The sequence below is a fragment of the Pundamilia nyererei genome, unplaced genomic scaffold (genome assembly GCF_000239375.1).
Source record: "Pundamilia nyererei isolate P.nyererei 1_Seehausen unplaced genomic scaffold, PunNye1.0 scaffold00085, whole genome shotgun sequence".
Lineage (NCBI taxonomy): Eukaryota > Metazoa > Chordata > Actinopteri > Cichliformes > Cichlidae > Pundamilia > Pundamilia nyererei.
In genome coordinates this window covers 1,010,578-1,024,676 of record NW_005187486.1, presented here as the reverse complement: position 1 = coordinate 1,024,676, position 14,099 = coordinate 1,010,578, and the positions used below count along the sequence as shown (strand labels likewise).

Below are 14,099 nucleotides of genomic sequence, written 5' to 3'. Positions count from 1 at the left end.
CTAATATTTTGCCTTTTTTTTTCTTGTCTCTATTGTGATTTCGTCTCTTATTCATGAAGCCTGCTCTTCAAACAAAACCCTTGAACAACAAGCTGCTTTTATCCACTTTAAACTCCATTTGATGGAATTCTTTGATAGCTCCGAGTTCAGCTCTGCCTCAAATGAAGTTAAACCACCCAAAACTAATCTAGTCCCATTTTTTTTTTAAATTTTATTTCACCATTTTCATTCTTTACCTGACTCTATTAGTGGGTGCTTCCCCTCGGCGGCTGTCACAGCAGACCTGCCAAGAGAGCGGTCAGTAAAGTTCCCGTCTGTAGCTTTTCACGGTTTAGTTGCTCTACAATTAATTAATGGGATGAAAAAGTCCCACACAGCACCTCGCCGCCTCTGGAGCAGCAGCAGCTACCTTTGCCAGCTGTCAAATTGGAGAGACGTGGACTGGAAAAATAAGCCCGAGGCTGTGGCTATTTAAGGTAATTAGTTCTGATTCATGCAGCTCTCAATCCCTATTACCTGTTAACTGCTGCCACCATCAACCAGCGTTCAGCCTGGGGAGTTCAGCTTTGCGTGTGCGTTCATGTGAAGACTGAAGGCACGGAAAGCAGAAGGATGCCAGAATCCAATCAAAGGTTTGGGTTATTAAAATATGACCAGCGATGTTGTCTGGGCGAGGCAGAAGTACAGTCAACCTGAAATAAAGGTCGATTGTGTTTGAGTGAACTTTTAGGAAGCTCTTTTGTTGAGTGCTCTTAATCAAATTGGATTCTGAAGCTTCCTGTTCCTAAAAATCTGACATTTATGGGATAAAACAGCCGAACATCACAGTTTAAGTTTATTTTCTGCTTAACCAACCCGTCAGGAGACATTATAAAGTGTTGTTTCTTCTTCGTTTCATTCATGGCATGTAGTACTGTGCAAAACTCTTGAGCCACCCCACATTTCTTTATATTTTGAGATTTTCTTGTCATTTATTTAGTTCTCCAAGCTTTTGTTGTGTTTAACAAGTAGGCCAATCCAGAGAGAGTTGACAGGAAAGCAGGATATTAGTGAGGGGGGAATGACACACAGGACATGGGTGAACTTCAAACTGGGTCATTGTAGTAGTTTTTGGCATATGGGTCACCTTCTCAATCGGGGAGCAATAGTGGCAACCTGTTTTCCAGACTTCTTCAAAGACATTCAAAGCTCTTTTTTGGGTGTTTCTGCCTTTTGTTCTGTTCTCTGCTGCTTCAGCAGTGGCCCATGTAAGATGCTGGATTTTTTCCTGTGTCTTAAGGACTTGGCTTTCAGATACTGTTCATCTGCTGTAGATACATTTTTTTTAAGAAAGCACAGCACGTCATGCTGAGATATGCCAAGTTTTCAGCTAATAGCGCTTTGAGAATCACCTTGTTGGTGCAAAAATACTATTTTATGTCTGAAGAAATGGGAACAAATGATGCGTTTTTGTGACTGGCTACAACACCTAAAGATCTAATTACGTGTAGACACAACATTGGTTCTTTCTTTGAGTTAGTTTCCAGTTTAACTTAAAAGAGATTAACATTTGGGGATATCGGACTCTTTTACATCTGCTTTGACTGGAATCCATAAAATATCTTTGTATGTGATAACCAATATTAGTTTGTGCTGCAATTTTAATCATTTGGCAAGATTTTTTTATGCGTTCCTACTCTTAGTATTGGAAGTACTATTCAAACTCACAACACTGTATGTTGATATAATCGACATACAGTATAGTGCTGTATAATCAATGTGTTTGCTAAGATTTAGAAAATATAAGCATTTACCCATTTACTCATCTCTTCCACTTTGGAAACTTTAAAACAGCCAATCCGTCCTCTGTACTTTGTCACACTTGGTATAGTCCTGCGCCCTGAATACAACTGCCACTTCCTGTTTGCCAGCCTGGCCTTTTACCTGGATTTGTTTGGGTGAAGCACGAGGAAACAAAACAATTTGGGTAAGTATGAATGTGAATCTGAATGTGCAGCTCTTTCATTAACTTATGAAATTTATTAGAAACATAAATGTTTAAAAGGTTTGCTAGAATAAATGCTACCCTACAAGTTCTGTTGTTCAGCTGAAGATAGCAAATGAAGTATTTCTTTCACATCTGAACCTACTTCTGCCTCTAACACTCATCTACATCCGCTCCACCCTGCCTGCACTCTCTTCTTCACCTCTCTTGCACTGCAATGTCTGTTGCTTCGAGTAGTTGACCCCTAGTATTTAACCTCATCCCACTTCAACTTTCCACCTGTCTGCCTCTCATTCACCCACATGTATTCTGTCTTGATTCTACCGACTTTCATTTCTCTTCTCTCCAGAGGATACCTCCACCTCCCCAGTCTTTCTTCCACCTGCTCCCTACACTCACTGCAGATCACAGTGTCATCATATTCCATGGAGACTCCTGTCGGACCTCATCTGTCAACCTGTCCGTCACCTTTGATGGGCAATGTATTAATATGTCATCAGCTACATCGCCGGATAATGTAATGTTTTTTTAAGTACAGCATTTGCAAACAATGTTAATAGTTCATCTACGGCTTCAGTACTTGGCAAAGTAATTTTATTAAAAGTCATCCACAAGTAATAGTAATAGTTGTGTGTTTGCAGAAAACCATGTTCCCTCACCTATCAGGTCAGAGGTTTGATCTGATTTTTGGCCAGCTTGCAGTTTTTCTTTTGGATGTTAAACTTCAAAGTTCACTTTTGTCTCTAAAAGCCGAAACTATCTTTTTGCTCTCTGACCTACTAAGCCACACACAAGCAGCTTTTGGAGCATTTTTTACTTTGGATATTGGACTTAAAAAGTTATGTTTTAACTGTCAATTGATCACACAACCTTGAACTCCTGCCAGATCACACCATGCCCAAGCTTTTCTTGGAGCCGTGTAATTTTCACAGAGTTGAGCAGTACACAGAATTCACTGGCTCATGGTGACATATTCATTGAGAAACTGAGACTTCATAGTGCGAGTCTTTCTATCTTTTTAGTGCTGGGCATTACAGTTTAGAAACCAAATTTTAACAACAAGTTTAAAACTAACTCGGGAGATATTTTTGTCTTGGTGCTACCCAAGCTAAGCAGTTTTTTGCCCCCTACAGCTTTCAGTCTTTTTCTGAAGCTCATCTAAGAAAACATGTTAAAAACAAAGAGTACTGAAGTATCTTGACTAAAACTCTGACCTGAATTGGAGTATTTAGAGGTGTAAATATCTCACTGTAATAGCAAAAAAGCTCTGTAACCATTGGAGCAGTTTCATAAATGTATTTTAGAACTCGCAACATTGCATCTCTTTATTTTATGTTCATTCTCCTGAAAATACTTCCTGATCTTAACTTAAATACTTACATTTGAAACTTTCATATGTAAGTCACTGTAAGTTAGTTATACACTGCCCTTCCTCTGGGGCAATTTATTTTAGCAACAAATTACAATCTACTGCAATAATTTTAACTTTTTTTAATTTTAGGAAAGCTCAATAACATGTTGGAAATACTTCTTCTATTACACCCATGTTTTGATGTTTAAAAATGTTTTAATCTACCCATAAGTGCTTAGATCTGGGGTATATTTCTAATCCTCCTCTACTGATCATGAAAAACCTTTCAAAAGTGCCACAGTTTGTTTTGCCTAACTAAACCTTACTTTGCCCATTCTTTGATCAAAACTGTCCACTTCCCTCAGCAAAGACGGAGCTACTTTGTATTTTTTTTCCCCCCTGCATGTGTGTGTGAACCCAGCAAGCCGGCGGTCATCATTAAGACAGTAAATCTGCATATTCCTTCTCTCTCTCTCTCTCTTTTTTTTCTCCATTTTACAGTACAGTCACTGTAAGGTTAAGTAGCCCCAGGAAAGACAATACCAGCCACTCTTCAATTATTTATTCTCACATCATCCCAAAAAGATGACAAATGCTAATTTTGGTCCATTCCCCAGCTGGGCATCCAAGTGCTCATTAGTTTTAAAGAAGGTTAATCCATTTAGGTTTTGCATATTGATATGCCAATTATGTCTAATCGTGGAAGAGGCATCCGTCAAGGTAATAGTGCATAAACACATGCAAGAACATTAGGGAGAAGTCAACGTTATAATAAAGTAGGTGTTAATTGGTAAGGGGAGGACTGTCGGCTAACTCATGTGTGTAATGTACAGACGGGTGAGGAAGAGAGAGGGGGAGAAAAAAAGGGTTTCATTAGATTCCTCCCTCACAGCCCAAATGAAAAAAAAAATGCTGTAATTTGCAAACCTCATGCTGTGAGCTCGCTGGGTGTCGTGCCCAAATGCTCTACCGAAGAGGAGGGTCACAGGGGTGAGGGGAGTGAGAGCTACGGCAGCATTCTGATACGGGCTGTTCAAAGAAAGTGTTTTTGCAATCATAATGTGGGATCTAACTTTTGTTCAATATAACTGCATCATTGTGTTTCCCCATGTGCTGTTGCGCTAAGCCATGACAATAAGAAAAATGTCCTCCAAATTAAAAAAACTAAATTTTAATTTGCCTTTTGACATAGAAATCACTCATCAATCATTAGTTATTAATAAATTATATATAAGTGTACAATAAACAACCATGGGGTTGTTTCTTAGTTTTCTCCTACTTATACAAATAGTTCATTATTTGAATAGCATCGAACTTTTGAGAATTGTCACTTTTTAAATAAGATGTTTATGATCATTTATATAGAAGAAATATACAGAAATATAATTGGTGTGACACCGGTGTTAACACCTTAACACTAATACTCTGTTTAGATGTGATAAATACTACGAGAAAAGACTTGTATAACCAGCAGGTAAAATTAGCAATAATAATAATAACTAAGAAAAAATCATTACTGATGTTTTTAAATGTACTTTTTCACACAGGGCCAGGTACTTGAGTTATCCTTGTCTAATATTACATTTTATTTGATCAAATAGCAACAAGCTAATAAATCAAGAATGGTTCAAATACTTTTTCACACTTTTTCACATCACCATACGTATAAGAAAATATATTAAATATCTATTAAAATCAAAGGATTTCTATCCAATTCGCTATTTTAAATGCAAGCGATACATTTCACATCGCTGTGGTGTCATAAAATTGTGTAAATAGTTTTCTTGCCATTACTTAAAGCCACAGCTTTAAAACTGAAGGTTAGTTGTCTCGTAGCATTTGGTCACATACCGATTTCATGGTGTAGTCTTTGGTTGACAACATGGTAACTGTGCCAACCTGCAGGTTGAAGAAGTATGTGAAGCACTGATGTACTACTGATGTACTAGTAGTCACAGTTAGAGTGTATCTCCTGTCAGAATCAGCTTTATTGGCTGAAAACCACAACGGCAATGGATAAAATTGTGAATTTGGGACTTTCCAAAGTAGTGGGTCGTGCTTTGGTGAGTACATCCATCTTTTATTTTACTGCAGCTAGTCATGTATTCAGTTACTGTTCATGCAAAAGCCCTGTGTCATATTACATTAATATACTTTATTAAATAATTAAAAATAATTTTCAAAAAAACAATAAGATTGCAAAAATTTGCAATAAGGCTGGTGTGTTAGGTAGGTATGCAAAACAAGCCATATTTTATGTGCAATTTCAAAGAGAGACCTAGAGAACAAAACAAAGACCAAGGGAACGTCAGGGTTCTCTCTCAATCTGAAGGCTGTTCTCAGCTTTATTTTAAACTGTCACCAAAAATATTTTACTTCTGAGAATTTATGACAAATATCTCTGCAACAGATAAAAAAAAGTTTAAAAATACAGTGAAGATAATGAGGCTCAAATGGTTCCAAAAGGCACAAAATGAGAGACCTGAGGCGTTTAAAGAAAGCATGATGCTTTACAACCTTCCTAATAATCATGAAAAAACACAGGAGTTTGTAGCAGTCAGTTCCTCTCCCAATCTTGCTTGCTGGCGGCCAGAGCCTCTCCCAGTGCTCTTATGAAGCGATGGACATCACTGAAGGAGTTGTACATTGGCACCGGAGCAACTCGCAGCACGGTGGGCTCCCTCATGTCACACTATGAGACAGGAAATGACAAAAGAGTTCAAAATGGTTCAGGTGGTCATTTTTTGAAGCACAAGGAATTAAAGTGCCAAAAACTGGAGCTCCTCCAATGGCCACTGTAGGCAAGTTACAAAAGCGAGCATGTCCCTATAGTTGTTTTTATGAAGTTAGTTGCTAAGATCCTCCACCAGTCTGTGCTCTGGTTTTAGTGAGTTAAATGCTAATGTTTTATTTGTATGTACTTGGCACTAATGATCAGGTATCGGTTTATAAAAACAAGCTGAATTCACAAACTTTGGACACTTCTGGCTCCAAAAAAGAAAACAAATACAAAACTGAACTGGCTAAGATGCCAAATACGTGACCAACCCCTTTTCTAAACGTTTGATGATAACAACACAGAACTTAAAAAGACTAAATTTACATTTGATGTTAAAATTAATTACATTCTTGTATTTTTACCTGATTAGGCTCGTACTAGAAACAGATATCTGGGTTTATACTCACAGCGACGCCCCTCTTCTCCAGCTCCTCGAAGATTCTTTTGATGGGAACAGAGAAGGAGAGCGAAAGCTGGCAGCCTCTCTGCTGAGGGTCCGACGGTGTGATGATGTGGACGTGAGGTTTGTGAGGCTGAGCCGGGTCCTTAGTGTAGTAGTGCTTAATCAGATACTCCAGGTAGCCCGTCAGTAGGAGGGACTTCTTGCGCAGAGCCTGCATGGTGGTCATGTTAAACACCTGGCAAGATTTAAATCGTGTATGAGGAAAGAAAATGAAAAATAGATGTTACTTCAGGCAAAGACTACGCTGATATATTAAGGAAGCCTGAAAACAGCATTTTTCCCTTCCATAAGACATGATTTTAGATTACTCTCTCAAATTTTAAAAAATAAATTTTCTCATTTTTTCAGTTATTTCCATAAGTTTAAGCAATTAAGGCGAGATAATAACCCAAATTTTGAACTTATGTATGGCAAAAAATGCTTGTTTTCAGTGGCAGAAACAAGTTTCCATAATAAATAATAAACTGCTGAAATAAGCAAACACTAAATAACCATTAAATAGACATGTACAACAATTAAACAATGAAAGAGATGAATAATGAACACATATAGTTTTTTCAAGCTGTATATTCAACTTGTAATCGACTACAGGCACTATTAGCATCACTGTTTGATAAACACTTACTTACAGATATGCATGACAACAATTCCAGTTACCCCAAAGTGTCAGTGCACTACATACATACATTACATACACGTAATGACAAAAACATACACATAACACTTGTAATGTTAATAACGGACATGTAACTTCAATAACCTGCACATAACACACATGTAATGTCAATGGTTTGCATATAATGTCCACAACATACGTGTAATTTCAATGGCGCGCATATATTGTACACGTAATATAGTTGTCGTTTTGAGATCATTTACTACACAAACTACATATAATTTGTAACGATTCACAATTCCCGAACACTAAATAGATGCTAATAATCCTTGAACCCTAGCAAGCTTATGAAATAAGTTTCATTCAGGTTGATTAACATGTCTAGAAGGAGTACCTCCAGACTGGCCTGCAGTGGACAGACCAGCAGGATTGGTTGGTTCGACAGCCTGAAGCCGCTCACTCCAGGCTGCAGCTCCATCACTAAAAACAGAAGGAAAAAGTCAAGAACCCTTTCAAAGCTTCAGGATCCATTCAGTTCATTCAGAGCCTGAGAGGTGTGCTCTTTACACTCTAAACATAAAGGTCTCCAAATAGGCAGAACTGCAGGTGTAATGTTCACATGAGACCACAAGATGGAAGCAAATAGCAACTCTAAAAGCACACAGCAGGCTTGAGAGAGGTACTGAGGAGGCAGAGGTCAGTGAGGAATCTGTGATGAGTTTTACCGTTAGTCATCTGAAACCGAGACTTCAGGTCATGTCCCCACCATCCCATCAGCCTGAAGGACACGGGAACAGAGAGCTGTGTTACTTTATTTAATCCAATCTTTAATCCTATGTCTATTAACGTATTTTGACTAATTTAAGAGAAAGATACTTGAGTTTGATATATTTTATCATTTGATATTAGTTTCACTATCCTAGATGTCCCACATCTGGCCGTGACTGACTCAAGGTGTCACTTGCCAGTGCTGTGACTGAACCAAGAGTGTCAAAATTAGGCCAAGGATATCTAGGATACCCTACCAACTAAAATCCCCACCAGCTAAAATGTCTGTGAGGAGTGTTTCTTACGTTGGTTTGATGGTATGTTTGTGTTTCTCATGGATAAACGCCCCAGCGAGACCACCAGCACCTGAGTTTATATACTGCAAACAAAAAAGCCACAGTCATCACAAAGCATTTCTCATTTATACTTTTATCTGATAATTGTACTGAAATCGCCTGCAGTTCATTAACAGGGCAGTTAGTGAGCAAGGTAGTCCTCAGTAAGCTGGAGTGAATGGTGGTAAGGAGATAAGTATTTACCGCTGCCTTTATGATACATGAATAAAAAAGTCTGTGAAATTTGTCTGAAATTAAGATAATCTCGGACATTTTCACATGCCCCGTTCTGTCCTTTTAGGCTGTTCGCTCTGCTCTTGCATCAATTTCTCTTTCAAACTGTCCTGGATTACATGTGAAGGATTATGGCAGTTAACAAGCAGTTTTCAGTTTAAATGATCCATAGTTTTCAGCGATGGCGCTAAGGTAGATGTAACATCACTGCTGCACAGAGATCAGAAAGTAGCACTACAGAAGTTATTGAATGGGAGATCAGCTGAATTACCTAAGGCTTTTGATCTTTAAAGGCCCCTTCCATTGGTTTTTGATAAAGACATCCCCCATGGTCATTCATAAACCAAAATAAATAAGTAATAAACTGTTAAATGACAGGTAGTTTCAGTTTTTTCAGTATCTGTTATAGAATTGCATGATTTCTTACTCTTGAGTTCAGAAAAATCTAACCCTGATAGGTTTGTGTGCTTAATTTCTCTCATGAGCTGCTTTGTGCATCCTGGCAAAACAAAGAAATATTCTGTATATTAACAACAAAACTTTGATTTTATAATAATTACATAATTACAGGACAGTGTGGACAATGAGACACCAGAAATTTTCTGTAATTAATTTCTTAAACTTTAAGCCCAAAGAGTCATGCTGCCACACTTCTTTCCTTTACTACAGCACCATTTCTTTATCAAATAGAAAAACAGATCTATTGTTGAAGTTCTTTTTCTTACATTAAAATATCTCAGGGATTAAATGGGAGTTTTGCTGGTCCGGCTCACTTGAGATCAAAGTGAACTGTATGTGAGCCACGATGTAAAATGAGTTTGACACCCTGGTATAAGCGTCTAAATTCGGAACTGGTTGTGTTGTCTCAACCTTTGCCAGAAAGAACATTAATATTCCTCAGAAAGGACATTTGTCCTACAGCTCCACAGAGTCTCATTCACTCTGGACTGTGTCTGGATGAAACAGTGAGCAGGACTTTAGAAGTCTCCTGTCAGCTGACCTTGTAGGAGCACCAGCAGGCGAAGTCGACACCCCAGTCGTGCAGTTCCAACTCGACGTTTCCTGCCGCGTGGGCACAGTCGAAGCCGACATAACAGCCCTGACAGACAAACAGAGGACACAGTAACAACTTAATATACAGCACAAAGCAAAAGTCTCGAGAAGGCCCTGATTAATTTTTCTTTTGCTTCCAAGATAACAGGCTTTCTTCAAATTTTTGTAAGTGGTCTTGAGCAATAGCTTTCCAGGACTTCTAGAGACTTCTAAGTTTTCTTTGGACATTGACTCTTTCCACAATTCAAGGAAACATTTGGTCAGGCCGGAAAGTTTTACAACTGAAGAGTTGCATCAAAAAATATGGGATTTATTGCAAATAACACCAATATTTCATAAAATGATGACGAGATGCGGTGAAAATTTGAGATGAAAATGGGTAAAAGATTTGGGTGTAAACACACAATTGGAAAAAGGGAATAGCGTTGTTGTTAACGTTGGTCAGTCAGAGTCACAGTGGGCAAAACTCACTCAGTTAAAAATTGTGCATCAGTATTATTGTTGGCCCATCAAACTTCGCACAGTGGGTGTGATACCCACCAACTCTAGCTGGAAATGCAGATCTGCGATTGGTACTTTTCTCCATCTGTTCTGTTCTTTTGAACTTTTTTGGAAATAAATAATGAAAGCACCGGGAGAAATCATATACATGCTTCTTTATGTAAGTGTCAACTCTCATTTAAGTAATACAAGAAAATCGGAAAGTTCTGGTGACTGGAAGGCCTCATTGAAACATCATTAAAGACTTTTATCTGAGTATTTTTTGCTTACAGTGGTTTCTCTTTTTGCTAGGCCCCCCTTTGTTTTACAAGAAAAGCTGTAGCTTTACTGTATAAAGAGCTAACATCTCCAAAATTTCAGGAGTAGTTAGTCATTATAAGACGTGTTTGTGAACTAATCAAGAATGTGGGATACTGTTTGTCCGTGATTTGGACAGCCCAGCGCGTGTTCCCGATGCAGGGGAAACAAACTCTCCCGGGGAGACCTACCTTGGCACTTGTGCGGGTAAAGCCAAAGGCAAGATATGCTTCACCATATTTTCAAGTCTTTGGCTTGGAAGGAAGTTGGTTTGGAAACATATTTGGCGATGCTTCATCTTCTGCTTTGCGTTTGTGTGGGAGCCCTGTCAAAAACTTGTCCATTGTGCTAGCAGTGTTCAAGCATTTTTTTTTATTCATACTGCGCCCCCCAGTAATGTGCCCCCCACTTTGGGAACCACTGGGTTACAGTATCCTCTCCTCACCTTCCTCTGGCCAGCCTCAGTGATGCGGGCCATGTCGAACAGCTGGCCGGTGTAATACTGAACCCCGCTAAACATTACCACTGCGATAGAGTCGCCCTGCTTCTCGATCACCTCCAGGATGTCCTCGGTTTTCAGGGTCTCTTCTCCCTGAACACACAGAAAGTGCTCAGCATTGTCATTTAAACGGTGTTTAGTTTCTAACTGACACAGAGCTACAGACACGTTTGTTCAAATAACAGCATGAAATGCACTCAATAGGTCGGCAACTGCTCTTCATCTTTGAAAGTTAAGATGCTGTGAAAGTTTTAGTAGTGATATGCTAACACGTGACGTGAAGTAGATGACCTGAGGATTTGCTTTGGGGAGGAAAACTATCCATCAATTGTTCCTCCATGAAGAAATTAGTTTAGATAAAAGTGTGCAGTGTGTTACCGGCTTGGGTGACAGCAACAGCATGCTGTCCTTAGGATCGAGTCCTCGCAGACGGATCTGCGACTCCACAGCGTACTGAGGAAAGAGATTCAAGAAGGACACTGAAGATTTAACCCTCCTGTTATATTGCAAGTCAAATTGAACCATTTTAAATTGTAAAAATCTAAAATAAATAGTTTAAAGTATTTTTTCAGTATGAAACTTCTTGTGCTTGGCTTCATAAAGGTAATCAACATATAAAATAAAAATTGTGCATTTTCACATATGTACAACCCATGTGTTACCCACATGTCCCAGGACAAGTGGGTAGGACAGGAACCTTTTATGGGCAGCATGTGATGCAAACACCAGCTATACACTGAACATGCAGGTTTACACTGGGAAACCGGCTGGAAGAGCCCCAGAGAAGAATCATGTCACAAAGGTTGTGCTTGATATGGCATAAGGTCTCAGGGGCACAACATAACCTGTGACTACAACTTGGTTCAGGAGCTTCTAAAGAGAAAGCTCACAATGGTTAGAACAGTCCGAAAGAACAGAACTCTCTGCTGAGCTGCTGAAAACCAAGAACAGGGCCCCTCAGTCTTCCATATTTGCCTTCACAGACACTACAGCCCTGGTACCTTATTGCCACCAAAAGGGGAATAAAGTTGTGCTCATGAGCACTTTGTACAAAAATGCTGAAATCAGCACACGAGAGGACCAGAAATGACTCTAGACTGCAGTGCCACCAAAGGGTGGGTTGACAACTTGGACAAAGTCACAGGGTCCTACAGCACCAAGTGAATGACTGCACGCTGGCCACTTGTCATCTTTTGCAACATCGATGTATCAGCCTACAACACATTTGTCATTTGGGCGGAGATCTTTCCTGAGTGATGAAATGTCCCTCATGTGCTGTGTAGACACATGCACCTTGTTCATTTCCACCTATTATTTTTTGTGTATTTCTGGTTCTAAACACTGGATAGTGTTTACTATTGCAACATGTGACGACATGTCACTTGTGTGCTGTGGAGACTCACAGACACACACACTGTGTTCATATTGCTATCCCTTATTTTGTTCTTTTGTTCTTTTGTTTCTTTCTAGAGTTTACTTTCAGTACAAATCCTCTTGAGTCATTAGTCTTGATTTTAAGTCAGTTTGACCCAGAACAGAAGAGATGTCACATGTTACTTTCTCTACATCACTACATACAAAGAAAAAAAATGTAAATTATAAAACAAAATTTTAAAATAATCAATGTCATGTAAAACTATTGTGTTTTATATGCAGGTCTTTCTAATGTGCATTAAAAATTTTTTAAAATGCATTTTTTATGACAAACAAGTGAATTACCCTTATTGAACCACGATCTGTGAGAGGTAAAAATAAACACCATTTACACCAATTATTGTTTGAAATGGTTAGTAATGGAGTTAATAATCAGGTATAAACATAGTAAACATGCCCTGGGTCAAGTTGACCTACAAACGGTGTTCCTGAGAAACGAACATAACAGGGCGGTTAATGACCAACTTGAACTGAGGAGACAAGAGATTATTTAATTCAATTCAATTCAATTCAATTCAATTCAATTCAATTCAATTCAATTTTCAATTCAATTTTATTTATATAGATTTACACCGATTTATACTATTTACACCATAGATAAGAGAAACATAGTAAGAGAAACACTGAGTGCAGGAAAAGACTCCGTTTAAGCCCTTTTAGGACCCTTTAGGTCCAGTCTGCATGCAAAAGTATTGATGGTCAAGATACTGAACCCCAAGTTCCTCTCTGATGCATCCATTAGATTATGAATGTTAGATAGAAAACACCTAGCTGTAGAAAACATGTGCTGGTATGGATGGGCGCATGAGGCATATTGCATAAAGCACTTTGAGTAGAAAGTTGAGTGGAAAAGTGCTGTATGAGAACCAGTCCATATGTTCAACTATAAATAAAATATGGGTTTATGAGATTTGCAAATCCCTGCATTCTGTTTTTATTCATATTTTACACAGCTTTTTCAGAATTGGTATTGTACTTAACAAACATAGGGTCAAGGGTATCTCTAATGTACACTCTGGACAGATCTCAAAAACCTTCCTCCTTCAATTAATGTCAGTTCTTTGGGCTAGAAATGTTTCTCGAGTGTTAAAACTGGTGCGAAACACAAGATCAGACCCCAACTAATCATCCAGTGAAGTTTAATTTTTCTTTTGAGTTAGACAAAACTAGTAAAGCTGAATTCATGGATCAGGGAAAGAAAAATCCCCAAAGGGAGGATTTGAGAGAAAAATGTGATCATGTGTGGATGTACTCACGTGATCAGATGGAAAGGCCTTGTCCTCTAGAAGGATTTTGTGTCGAGTTTTAGTGGGTTTGTAGAAGGAAAGCTGCCGAATAATTGAAGGACATTACTGTTCAGTTTGAAAGTTGTTGAACTATGTGTGTTATGTTTGTATATCTCATCATTTAAATGGGGTGAAACAGTAAGTGATTGTATCATACCAGCAGAAGATGTAAATTTACTGTCAGACCATTCATCAGTGCCACTTCCTCAGTTTTAGCTCCTGTCAAAAACAAAAGAAGAAAGACAATATGAGTCATGTTCTTAATTAATATGTGAATGTTTGAGAAATTTCCCCAAGGCTTTCATTTCATTTCAGTAACAGCAGAAATGAGGAAATCCAGGTTATTTAAAGCATAGTAGCTTTTGTTGAAACCTTCAGTTCACAAAATGGTCAAACTATCCGCTCGTTAAGTGATGACGTGACGAATCCTACTTCCGGGCCTAAAGTAGTCTGCGTTTAATATGGCTTTTGTGTTGTTAACATGTTTAATGTTATGTAT

General features: G+C 38.5%; 1 protein-coding gene and 1 long non-coding RNA gene across 2 annotated transcripts in view; one reads left to right on the top strand and one right to left on the bottom strand.

Moving 5' to 3' along the window:
- Window positions 1-238: 238 nt before the first annotated feature.
- LOC102198908 (uncharacterized) lies at window positions 239-3,290 on the top strand. The gene is made up of 3 exons (XR_311879.2): window positions 239-632; window positions 1,871-1,966; window positions 2,334-3,290. It is a non-coding gene; the product is annotated as an uncharacterized LOC102198908 (long non-coding RNA).
- Window positions 3,291-5,558: 2,268 nt separating this feature from the next.
- kynu (kynureninase) overlaps window positions 5,559-14,099 on the bottom strand; it is a 22,061-nt gene continuing 13,520 nt past the window's right edge. Inside the window, exons 5-14 of the mRNA XM_005738660.1 lie at window positions 13,758-13,819; window positions 13,571-13,642; window positions 11,259-11,333; window positions 10,827-10,973; window positions 9,531-9,629; window positions 8,267-8,340; window positions 7,919-7,971; window positions 7,588-7,673; window positions 6,522-6,752; window positions 5,559-6,027 (exon numbers count right to left, since the gene is read on the bottom strand). Coding sequence (XP_005738717.1) covers window positions 5,893-6,027; window positions 6,522-6,752; window positions 7,588-7,673; window positions 7,919-7,971; window positions 8,267-8,340; window positions 9,531-9,629; window positions 10,827-10,973; window positions 11,259-11,333; window positions 13,571-13,642; window positions 13,758-13,819 — 1,034 coding nt within the window. The 3' untranslated portion in view covers window positions 5,559-5,892. The remainder of the gene's footprint in view (window positions 6,028-6,521; window positions 6,753-7,587; window positions 7,674-7,918; window positions 7,972-8,266; window positions 8,341-9,530; window positions 9,630-10,826; window positions 10,974-11,258; window positions 11,334-13,570; window positions 13,643-13,757; window positions 13,820-14,099) is intronic.